The following is a 12,830-nucleotide window of genomic DNA, read 5'->3' as shown; positions in this document are numbered from 1 at the left end:
CAAAGATTTATTGTCAGCTCAAATTTACAGCGATCTATTCTCCCCTTCTTTTTTAATTTCAAATAGTGAGCCCAAGAGATTTTACCACCCAGCAATCCACGCTAGTGGCTAGCCTAGGTAAAAGACATGTAACATAAAGATGGGAATTGGAGCTATTGATCAGGAAAGACGAGATGGATTTGCTGGTCTTCGACGCGCTGAAAGCCCTAAGATTGATCTGATTCCTCCCAAAGAACGGGAATGTCTTAAAGACTTCCTTTTAGCTCTAAGATGACTAACACGAGAGGAACCAAGTGGTAAATGTTTCAGTGAAGTCAACTCAAGGAAGATTCGAGGAGGCTGACGCCCGATTTTCTGACTCATTACTCATTCCTTCCTGACTCAACAGAAATTGCAATATCGAGAGGAGCAACAATTGACCACCGATAATAGGTAAAATAGGTAGGTTACTACAACAGATAGTCTCGGATAGATCATAAGACAATGAATATTCCCTTTAAGTTCAAAAACAACTGATGTCCTACTCGCAAGAAGATGGAGAATGGGCAAAGCTGCCCCTTCCATTCTAATGCCACAAACAGGCCAGCGATTGTAAGTGGTTGGATGGGAAAATCCAAAGGAATCTGACAATGATGAGGCTCAACAAACTTTTCCATGAAACAAGAAAAACTCGGAAAAAAAATCAAAAACATGTAAAATGCTTCCAAATGATTATTCTAGGAGGTATTACATATCATTAGTGAAATATATCTGCAGTAGAAATTTTGATTTCAGAAAAGTATCTACAGTAGAAATTTATTACAGCGGGCAGAAATTGGGGTCCCATCAATGAACTGTATCTCAAATTCTCAATAACCCTCTAGAAGTTAATCATTCAATGTCAATTAATATAGGAAAAAATCGCATGTTCTCTTTTCATACAAACTGAGAAATCAAGGAAAAGATGGGTCGGTTGAAATGATAACAATAATTGGTGGTGACCTTAGCAAAACACAAAGTCTTGGCAGCGAACACTTTTACGACTAAGACAAGAGAATAGAAAAGGATAGGAACCAAATTACCAAAGTAAATAGGCTTACACTGTATTTTCTTTTTCTGAAAGTAAGCGTTACAATTAACAAGGTCAGGCCAGAGCCAAATTTGTCTAGCATCCAATCAGGCTAGATGACAAACTCCACAATCAAGTGAAGTCTCTCTCTCTTCCCTCCTCAGTGTTGTCAAAGGCAAAAAGAGCCAAAAAGATCTAAGGTCTTTTGAGGCTTTTACCACAAATAAACTGTGGGCTTTATTGAAGAAAGGCACAAATGGAGAAAAAAATACAAACATGTATGTGTAGTGCTAGCAAGACTCAAAATTATAAGCATGAGCAAAAAATGTATGGATACAGAATTTGTAAAAGTAATTACGATAAAGTGAAATATCAATTCTTTAGCGTCGCCTCTTCAGGATTACATCCTGGCAAGGAAATGCCTTAGAGCCTTGATGGCGACATTGAAGCACCCGCTAAGCCAGGCGAAGCACTCAACATGTTTTTGCACCTTGCGCGCCTTTGACCACATTGTTCCCCTGCCCTTCTTTATTTTTTTGTTGGAAATATTTTAATGGTTTTTCAATTTCTTTTTATTTAGAGAAGAGAATAGACAAAAGAAAAAGACGAATAGCATAAGGAAATTCGAAGGGGGGAAACAGAAAGAGAGATTCTTCACTTGTACAGAAGCAAAAGTACAGAAAGTGATCCTTCATATAACATGGACTAGAGCGAAAGCCTAATAAGAGCTAGAAGTATACGTTCAATCACTAATTCTTTTTGAGAAATAAAAGAAAAAATTGTGTTTGAATGTATAATCCCTAATAGCCAATCAAAAAGGTACTCGTTTACAGCAAACTTCAAACAAACATTCATGTTCTAAAAATAAATCAACCACAAGCAAGCAATGAAGATAGACCTTATTTTGGTCATATTACTCTGAGTTTTTTTTGGAGACTGGGGGGTAAATAGGTCTCGAATTACTCTGTCATGGATGGGAAGAAAAACACTAGTTTGTGCTTTTTGACATAAATGTAGTTTACTTAGCACAACAAGATGTCATCTTCCTTTAGTAGAACTCCTATAGAAAGCAGGTAGCTGGTAGCATTACGTAATTTCCATGTCCATAGGCTTTCGACAATCCAAAATGAAGGTGAAACAGTAAGCATCTACAACGAAGGGGAAGTCAGTTGTGATAAAGATATAGAGCATGCTCTACAGCTTTTAGGTACAAAGTTTCTGAGACTTTTGCAATTTACAAGCTGCTAGAAAGTTACTAGAACATTCTGTATTGTAATCATTATATCTCTGTTACTGTTTATATTTTCCAATATGTTCAAATAAGCAACTGGTAGTCTCCTACACGACTCAATAAATAGCACGTATTCTTTGTTTTTTATCAGATAATCAGATCCAAGTATTATTGTGAAACTCACCAGTAGAATACAGTTTTTAACCCCATTGCACTTGCCATCATTCATTACCTTGGGCCTTAGTTCCAATTTAGAAATACTTGAGGTTATTGTGAAAATTGTTTAGAGCCCTTTTGTCAACTTTTCATCTTCACTTCTGAAATTTTAACATGCCATGTTACATCCAACTAATGGCCTCACCAAATTGATCAGCTAAGAAGTTTCAGTCAGTTCTAAGTTTGGCTACCAATTTGAGGCTATGTTACATACACCCTTCAATTTCCTTGACCTATCTGGGTTGAATGTATATGTGGGTATGGATACTTAATAAAAGGGCAGCCCGGTGCACTAAAGCTCCCGCTATTCCAAAGAGTTGGCATACTATATCATTTACTGATGTACACTCCTATTAAGTTAATCATTATACCCAACTCCATGTAACAAATCATAAGCCCTTTGTTATGCATCGAGGAATCTTTAACACTAAATATTATAACTCTTCCAAGTACATTTTGTGTCCCATTTCTCATCTGGTGAAAAGAACTCTACTTCCTTCTACAGTTCCAGACATCTCCAGATGTACGTCATCAACTGCTAGATTCATGAACAGTTCCGTGTGCTGCAAGAGTGAATATCCCAAAATATACAGTTCCAGGATATAAAAATAATTGGAACTACAACTAGTTATGGGGAAGTTGGTCCAAGCACTAATACATAATAACATTGGCGAAATAGTACCTTAAATAATCCATATTGTACATCAAAAGCTGCTCGAGTAATATTCTCCATGAAATCCTTGAATATCCCACCACCATCTATACCAGCTTCCTCAACTCCAAGTTCGTTGACAAAAGTCACACGTATCTGGTTACACAAAGTTAACCACAGGAGTAGAAATTATTTTTTTCTCGAGGGAAGTGTCCGCACAACACACATACTCTTACATATACATGCACGTATGTAATCAAATAGTAAGCAAACATAATCACACAGAGAGCAAATGTATCACCAGTCCACGGAGATCCTCCTCCGACAATGCATTCAATTGGTTAAAAGCATCTTCCAGAATATGGTCTCTTCTAATTCTGAATCTATGCCGAGCAAAGAGACCCTGGCTCCCATTCCTTTGTCTTGCTTCAGTGAGTTGTGACTGCCAGATGATTAAAAACCTATTGGTTAGTGGTAGCTGAATGACATGCTATACAAGAAACTGACTATCTATAATGGCTTAATGTGTAAACTCTTATCTTAGGTAAAACTAAACAAAAAAAACAAAATTAGTAAAAGGGGAACGGAGCCACTCATTTTCGTGGAATGTGTATAAAGGCCCGAAAGAAAAGAGTGAAGGGAGTAAAAGGGCAAGTGAAAAAGTGAGATGCCAGGACTTTTTTTTAATGACAAGGGAAATCCGCAGCCGCTACCTTTTGGGTGCGCACAGGGTAAAACCCCGCTACAATGCAATAGCTCGCAAACCACACAGGAGAGGTAACCGGCACTAGGCAAGCCCGGTGCGACGAGCTCGACCCAAAAGGCAAACCCCTCGCTTTTGCTGCCAAGGGGTTTCGAACTTGAGACCTCCAACATGGAAGTCCCAAGCCCAAACCACTAGGCCACCCGAAGGGTGCCAAGACTTTTTTTCTTTTGATCAAGTAAATGTATTCTCATTCATAAACATTGGCAAAATGGCCATATACAAGGGATATACCAAAAGATAAGGAATTTTTTTGAGAAAAAAGATATGATTCTCTACAAACTCCACCCAATCATTTATACAACAACGAACTTTCTATTTACACCAAAAGAAGTACGGAGACTACTCCCCAACTGAGAGAAACTCGAGTCTACTCCATCAAAAACTCTCGTCTGTCAACCATAGCACCCACCCCAAGTTTTTAAGATGACAAGACTTAAAAATAGAAATTCTAAGAAAAGTTGTGCAGATTTAATTACTCACAGTAAATATTTTGGCTCGGCTAGTAAATGGCACCAGGAATGGAGCTTGCTTTAGTATATCGTTGGCTCTAGTATTCTCCATCATTGCCTGGAAGAGACTTCCAATTACCGAGACAAATTTATGAAACAAAAATCAAACCAAAAGAAACATAAGTTGCAATTGATAGCTATTACCTGAGATATGAAATACTCATTTACACCATCAGCATGAAATTCACTAGGAGGTGTAAATTGCCGTCTGTTGTTCCAATCTTGTAACTACAATAACCCTATGTTAGAACAGTAATTCAATATAATCTTTATTTCTCCGACTTCAATTTTAAAATAATTCAACTACAAGACAATATTGCAAGAATCGTGTTTGAAGGAGAGGGACTCTGTATCTACCTGTGATAGGAGTTCAGATGCTACAACACAAACCCTGTGCTGAAGGAACTCTAACGGATGCTTCTTCATAGCAAAGATACCAATTGTTGCTTTACCAAAGTTAGCAGGCACTGTAGGGTTCAACCAGAGGAGCTGCCACAAGGCCTAAGTATTCAAAGCATAGATGCATTAGGCACAAAAGAGTCTGAAACAATATAACACAAGCCATTATAGAGGAATTTTTGGGTGTTTGCAATTTCACACTTAGCACTCTCCAAGTAAAAGAAAAGTCGGATATTTGGTTTTATCAAGACTTCAAAAGCTAAATACCTGCTCCAAAGAGCAATACCGTCTGGTAGTTTTAAGGAATGAGATTTCATGCATCTCTATATATATTTTTTGAAACTATGTATCTGTATATGGTTGCTAAGGAACCTTCCCTGTCAGATCATAGAAAGAGAATTGTTTCATTATATACCCTTGTGTTAATCACAGAACATAGCTCAACTAATCCAAAAATAGAGAGCATATTTAGAAAATCACAAGAACTAATATGGGCACTTCCAGGTACACTCATGTCTTATTTCAGTTCTGTGGATTGTAACACCAGATTTTGTTTATACAATAGTTTCTATGAGCTTACTCCAGATTATAGCCGGTCAAAAATAGAAATAAAGGAGGAGTGTGCTAGGTTTATAAAGCAGCATAAAAATAGTAAAGAATCATCATAGTAATGAATGTTTTCGGTCTTGCTGTCCTAGGCACCCGTTACATATACACCCAGGTCTGGCACTAAACAGAAAGAAGGTACTGTCAGATAGTTTCTAGATGTTTTGATCTGTTTCTTCCAGATTCTTTACTTTATGAACAAACATTTCTCAAGTCATAACCAAGGATACAAGAAGTAACTTTAATTATCAGTAACTTCTTGCGGAGGTCTTCAAACCAATACCCATGTGATCATGCCTCTACGTCAAAGGCTTTGCAGATCATTACTACACATAAAGGAGAGAGGAGAACATCCGTTCTTGTCCTTGGTTCAGATGGTAGATTACCAGCCTACGAGTGCAAGCAAATACACTTTTTCACAGTATCAATTGAGCTTCTTTAGGTCTTCATCAATCACAATGCTAATCAATCTCCACTCGTCACTCTTACACTGGCCGACCTGCTGCGGCCAGAAGCTAATCCTATCACTGTAATGCTTCCTCTAAACATCACCAGAATTTTCTAAGGCCATGATGAAGAGATAACAACTATAAAAGCTCTTTCCAATCAGTACAATTTTTTGAAGTCTTTTGTTACCAGTTTATTGATCCCTTACAAGGCTATACCTGTCTAAGGATAATAATCAAACATCTGATATCCTTCAGAGATAATGGCTTCTCCTGTTCATAGAACTCCTCATTATCAACAATCATGAGCATGTGCCTGTTTCACCATAGAGAAGAAGATGTGTTATTTACTCGTGCGCAGTCACGCCATACAAGACAGCCCTAGAATATTCCCCCAAATGATACAGGCTGAATATATTGAAGCCATAGGCTCTTACTTATAAACTGGGCAGAAAACAGATAAAGGTAGCAGCCATCCAGGAGCATCTGCTGGCAAATATGGTGATTGTTCTGACATGGATGACCATTTCTGATTTCCATGGCATTGTTTCATGAAGTTCCATAGGACAGGAACTAGTTCTGTCCGATAGGCTAGTACAGTCATAATACGTTCAAGCGGCAAAATGTTGAAAGTCGCGTGAAGGAAAGCACAAACTGCAGTAATAGCTGCTATATGATTTTCATCAAGATGGACGCTAAGTGAACCATTGAGAGGCGAAAACCCACCAAGTAACACAGTAGTCTGTTGATTAAATATAAAACATTATTCATCATTCAAATGGATAAAACCTTGATAAAACTAACGGTGAACCATAGTCTGTACTGTGAAAATTACGACTAATACCAGCTGTAGAAGAAAGCGTGGATCTATAGCATTGGTTATCTGTTGCTCCAAACCCAAATTCAGAACTTTTTCTGTTTGTTCATCATCAATGACCATTTCATCCTCAGACACTGAAGAATTTGAAGAAAAAGTAATCAGCTCGCAATATAATTAAGACAATGTTGTTTACATTTTTTTTCCTTCTGAAATCTCAAATATGTGTGTGAATTAGAACATCAACTGAAGTAACTGCATGCAGGTATAACACAAATCCAATACAAGGACATACTTTCTATACTTCCCATATTTGATGATTGGAGAGAAGGGAGTGCTTCCAACAAAAAAGTCGTAACAGTAGCAAAATCAACGGCCTGTGAACAAGTATCGGAGGAAGTTACTGTAATTGCGGAAGAAAATAAACAAAGAAAACATGGATCTATAAACAATAGTTTAGCAAGAAACATTCTCTTTTAAAAAATCAGATTCCACATAGAACAACTAATGAGCAAAATCCAAATTCCCTTCTCCTTATTTGTGGCATTACATCAGTCAAAATCCAAACTCCCTTCTCCTTATTTGTGGCATTACATCAGTCAAAATCAAGTGTATACCCTGTAATCTGACTCATTTCAACCAGGAATAAACTATACCATCAATTTGCATATAACAGCATGAAAAGACAAGGTGGATATAACAATACTAAAGGTTAACTAAATCAGCACCATATCTTTTTACTGCAGTGAGAGAAAATGGACTTTCAGTCTAACTCAACAACAAAAGTTAGCTCATGATGTTAGTATTGCCAAAGAAAGGAGACACATTCCATTCTCTCAACCAATGGTGGACACTTAACATCCACTTCTTACACGCCTAGAACTAGACATCTGAAGTATGGACAACATCACATTGGGGGGCCAAAACTGGGTAATAAACCAACAATTGAGATGAATTTGGCACCTATACCATGTGAAGAAAATAGACCTTGGGCATAACTTAAACCCAAGACTTAGCTCATGAGGTGAGAATTGTCCAAGACCATATAAGAAGACAACCCAATAACTTTATCAATGTGGGACACCTAACTACGAACAAGGATGTGGCCTAGTGGTCAATGAAGTGGTTGAGTATCATGAGGTCTCAAATTCAAATTCCAGCAAAGACAAAAAAACATTAAGTGATTTCTTCTCATCTATTCTAGCCTTGATGGACAGAATTACCTAATACATGTTGCTGGCGGAAGATGGTAGGTATCCCATGTAATTAGTCGAGGTGCGTGCAAGTTGATCCGAACACCACATCATCAACAAAAAAAACTACGAACACTAATTTTTCTCTTTCCAAGAATACAATTAATACTATGCCTCAATCTAGAACTAGTTCGAGTGACAATTCATTTCCTTTATGTATCGTACTTAATTCGAGCCTATTTCAGTCGACATACATATGTTTTTTGCATTTTAAGGGAAAATAGCACTTCTCTAAACTGAAGTTCAATAAATCTCACATTTGTTCGTATTTGGATTCAACGTATGTGTAAGAGTAATAACTAACTCTTAATTCAACCAGTTGACATCGCTTACATGGATCTTTTGCTCAAGTTATATTCTATTTTTAGTTACATCTGCATTGAATCCTTGAGAAACTAAGATGGTAAGTCTTTTGAGATAACTCCTTTCCAATGAGTTTTAGGTCTAACTTACCCTTTTTAGCACCTTCAATCAACACAAGTTTCTAAGCTGATAAAGGTGTGTTTAGAGATCTTTGTAGGATGTCTCTAAGTCATCCCATGGTCCTCTCGTCTTATCATCCATATTGCAACTCAATATTTGTGATACCTTTTCATCTTTTTGATTATTTCAAATTTTGTATAACTACACATCCATCCCATATGTCATCGTTGGTCAACCAACCATTTTGTAGAACTTTTCTTTCTACTAGAAACACTATATGGGAGTAAATGGTGAACTTCTGATGAAATCTTAAGTTCTTCTACAAAAGTTTAGCTTGGAAATAGAGATGCTTATGAACACAACATTCAGTCATCCTTAAACAATAAAAATGATTTGTCAAATGCTCGGTCTGCAATAGCATGTGGCTTGAAACTGATATAGAAACGCTGACCCGTATCAAAACTTTCGACTATTTCACTATACACCCTCTGCTACAATTTATTTGTTCATCTTTCCCTTTAAATCCATTCGATGAAAGAATGAACCACTTTGATTGAGTGTGTGTACAACATTTACTTGACCCAAAGTTTCCCATTCACTAGCCCACCTTACCTTGGTGTTGACATGTAATTTATCCCCAACCCCAACATCTCAAAAATTAAAAATTAAAACCTTCCCATGTTCCCCTTCCAAACAAACTACCACCTTTCTTAGAACTATTACTTCACTAACTCAACTTTTCACGAATAAGCTACTCTCCCCCAACCTTTGGCATTACTTTTATGTTTAAGTACAGAATCTAAAAATAAATAAAAAGTAATCCTCGCTGACCATGTTCCCATTTAAATTCAGCTAGGCCAATATAATACAAAATAAAAATAAGAACGAAAAGTACTAGAAGTTTTCTATATTTCCTATTGGCATAAGAATCATTGATAAGGTCAAAAGGCTCCTTGAAAACACAGGACGTAACGTAATCTACAAACATGGCTGAAATATATTTTCCACTAATTGGTATGACCTATATAAATGTTTTTCTTCCATTGTGCCCCATCTTTCTTTGAGTTTGCATTGAATCCAAAAGCTTACAATTCTTTCGAGATACCTTTCATCCATGTAAATTTAGGTTTAACTCAATCCCTTTCAACACATTCACTAACTACAGAGTACAGATAGGTGCATCTGAAGATTGACGCGAGACATGACTAAACCCTCTCCAGAGACATCCTCATTGTATCTTTAATGTGTGCTACTTGCACCTTTTCGGTGAATGTGTTCATTTTCAATCTTGTCTAATTTTGTATGACCAAAGTAGTCAAAAACTAAAAGAGCAAAAGAGCACTAAACTTAGTTAAAATTTTAAGCACATTTAAAGTGTGGGCTTTAACGAAGAGAAAACAAAAAATATAGAAATGTAATTAAAAAAGTGTAACTATAAACACAGACAATAAATTTTGGACAAAATAATAAAGGGCAACCCGGTGCACTTAAGCTCCCGCTATGCGCAGAGTCCGGGGAAGGTTATCCAGAGCGAGAATCTTACTACTCAGCATAAGCTTTTGGGGATGGACTTGGAGTTTAAACGAGGGAGGAGGAAGAAGAAGAATTTATATGTCCGGCCTAGGACTAAATGGGGTGGATTGACACCTGCCCTCTCCCGTGACATTGGAGAGAAGTTGAAAGTGATAGGTGCTTGGAGGAGTACTGGGGATGTGGGAAGCATGTGGGATAAGATGGCTAGTTGTATTAGGGAAGCAGCTAGAGAGGTGCTAGGGGTGTTGAAGGGTAACTTTGTTGGATGCCGAGGGGATTGACGGTGGAATGGGGAAGTTCAAGGTAAAGTGGAAGCAAAGAAAGTTGCATATGCGAAGTGGGTGGACAGTACGGACAAGGACGAGTAGCGGGAGAAAAAGGAAATTTATAAGGTTGCAAGGATGGAGGCTAAGTTAGCGATTGCGATAGGTCAATAGCTAAGACGACAGCTTTCGAAAAACTGTATATTGAACTAGGGGACAACGGTGGAGATAAGAAGTTGTATAGGCTTGCAAAGACGAGAGAGAGGAAGGCTCGGGACTTGGATCAAGTGAAGTGCATCAAAGAAGAAGAAAGCAAGGTGTTGGCAGAGGAGACCCTCATTAAGCAAAGATGGCAAACGTACTTCCACAAACTTCTGAATGAAGAAGGGCTAGAGACATTGTGTTGGGTGAGTTGGAGCACTCTAGGAGACATTGGGATTATGGGTACTGTAGGGGTTTTAAGGTTGAGGAGGTGAAGTGTGCTATTAGGAGGATGTGCAGAGGAAAAGCGACTAGACCAAAAGGTCCCATGGAGTTCTAGAATAGCACAGATAGAGTAGGTTTGGAGTGGTTGACTAGCCTATTCAATGTCATTTTTAAGACAGCTAAGATGCCTGAGGAATGGAGATGGAGTACAATGGTTCCGTTGTACAAAAACAAGGGTGATATTCAAAATTACAACAACCATAGGGTATTAAGTTGTTAAGCCACACTATGAAAGTTTGGGAGATAGTGGTGGAGATAAGGGTAAAGGGGTGTATCTATTTTCGAGAATCAATTTGGATTCATGCCAGGGCAATCAACCACAAAGCTATTCATCTTGTGAGGAGAGTGATGGAGAAATATAGAGAAAGATAGAGTGAATTACATATGGTGTTCATTGACCTTGAGAAGACCTACGACAAAATACCAAGGGAAGTCTTGTGGCGATGCCCAGAGGCAAGAGGTATACCAGTGAACCAACATAAGGGCGATAAAGGACATGTATGAAGGAGCTAAAAAGTGATGGGAGGAGATTCAGAGCATTTTCATGTGGAGATAAAGTTACACCAGAGATCAGCAATCTTAGTCTGTTTCTATTTTCTTTAGTGATGGACGAATTACGCAAGACATTGAAGGTGAGGTGCTTTGGTGTATGTTGTTTGCGAATGACATAGTACTGATAGATGAGACGTGCGATGGAGTTAATTTTTAAGTTAGAGATGTGGAGACAAACTTTGGAGACTAAAGGCTTAGGGTTAAGCAGGACCAAGACAGAGTATGTAGAGTGCAAATTCAGCGATGCGAGGCATAAGTTAGGCGTGAAAGTGAGTCGACACATGAAATATCCCAAGAGTGATAGATTCAAGTACCTTGGATCTATAATTTTGGGGAGTGGGGATATCGACGATGAAATCACACATCATATTGGTGCAGCGTGGATGAAGTGGAGGCTTGCCTCTGGAGTCTTATGTGATAAAAAGGTACCACCGACACAAAAAGGTAAGTTCTATAAAGTGGTTGTTAGACCACATTGTTGAATGGAGCGGATTGCTGGCCAGTCAAAAACTCTCGTGTCCAGAAGATGCATGTTGTGGAGATCAGGATGCTGAGGTGGATGGATGGTCATACTAGGAATGATAAGATTAAAAATGAGGATATTCAAAATAAGGTGGGAGTGGCCTCGGTAGTGGACAAGATGAGAAAAGCGAGACTGAAATAATTTGGACATGTGAAGAGGAAGTGCAAGAGGTTGGTTTATTGAGGGAGAGGTGATAAGACTAGATATAGGCCGAGGTAGCATTGGGGAGAGGTGATAAGACTAGATATGACCCAACTTCAGGTTATCAAGGACATGACCTTAGATAGGAGAGTGTGGAAGACACGTAATAGGGTAGAAGATTAGAAGGTAGTGTAGTATTGTCTTTGCTTGTGGTGATTGGTGTTTTTAATTGTTCTAGTTGGTGGTTGGTGTTTGTCATTGTACTAGTGGTATTATTGTAGTTTCTCGATGTTTATTATTGTTTACAATAATCTATCCTAGTATGTTGTGCAGTGTATTTCGATTATCACATTATTTTATTATTGTTTTGCTTCTTTTCGATAGACTTTGCATTACTTATGTATTACTTGCTATATTTTCTTCATTGTCTCCTTTGTATCGGGACTTGCTGCCGAGGGTCTTCAAAAACAACCTCCCTACCTCCACGAGCTAGTAGTACGGTCTGCGTACATTTCACCCTCGCCAGACCATTGTGGGATTTCACTGGGTATGTTGTTGTTGTGTGTATATATATACATATATATATATACATAATACATACACACACACAAAACCAAAACAAAAATGTTGTTGTGCCCTTAAGTAGAATCCATCAGCAAAGGCGCACACGGTTAAGCACCTTGACGCCCACACTAAAGCGCCGATGAAGCTAGGTGAAGCACACAACTTTTGCTTCACTGAGCTTCAGAGCTTAATAGTGCTTTAAGTGAGCCTTTAACATCACAAATGAATGCACATCCATCTTAGCATCTGCATATCTGCAACACTCATGTTGTGGATGTGTTGGACTTTATCGACCGTCTATAACATTGTTGGTCTTATAATTGTTTAAAAACCTACCTTTTGTTTTGGTAGCTATTCTCTAGTCATATAACACTCCAGTAGTACTTTTCATTTCAAGTATTG

At 38.1% G+C, this 12,830-nt stretch overlaps 1 protein-coding gene across 1 annotated transcript in view; it reads right to left on the bottom strand.

Moving 5' to 3' along the window:
• Window positions 1-12,830, bottom strand: part of LOC129887404 (E3 ubiquitin-protein ligase UPL6) — a 35,338-nt gene that overhangs the window by 10,116 nt on the left and 12,392 nt on the right. The window contains exons 8-16 of the mRNA XM_055962485.1: window positions 6,986-7,067; window positions 6,718-6,827; window positions 6,311-6,615; window positions 6,093-6,189; window positions 4,780-4,923; window positions 4,567-4,650; window positions 4,394-4,480; window positions 3,449-3,589; window positions 3,178-3,303 (exon numbers count right to left, since the gene is read on the bottom strand). Coding sequence (XP_055818460.1) covers window positions 3,178-3,303; window positions 3,449-3,589; window positions 4,394-4,480; window positions 4,567-4,650; window positions 4,780-4,923; window positions 6,093-6,189; window positions 6,311-6,615; window positions 6,718-6,827; window positions 6,986-7,067 — 1,176 coding nt within the window. The remainder of the gene's footprint in view (window positions 1-3,177; window positions 3,304-3,448; window positions 3,590-4,393; window positions 4,481-4,566; window positions 4,651-4,779; window positions 4,924-6,092; window positions 6,190-6,310; window positions 6,616-6,717; window positions 6,828-6,985; window positions 7,068-12,830) is intronic.

This window comes from Solanum dulcamara, chromosome 4 (assembly GCF_947179165.1).
Source record: "Solanum dulcamara chromosome 4, daSolDulc1.2, whole genome shotgun sequence".
Lineage (NCBI taxonomy): Eukaryota > Viridiplantae > Streptophyta > Magnoliopsida > Solanales > Solanaceae > Solanum > Solanum dulcamara.
Note: the sequence above shows the minus strand (reverse complement) of the source record. Positions and strands in the feature narration are given on the sequence as shown.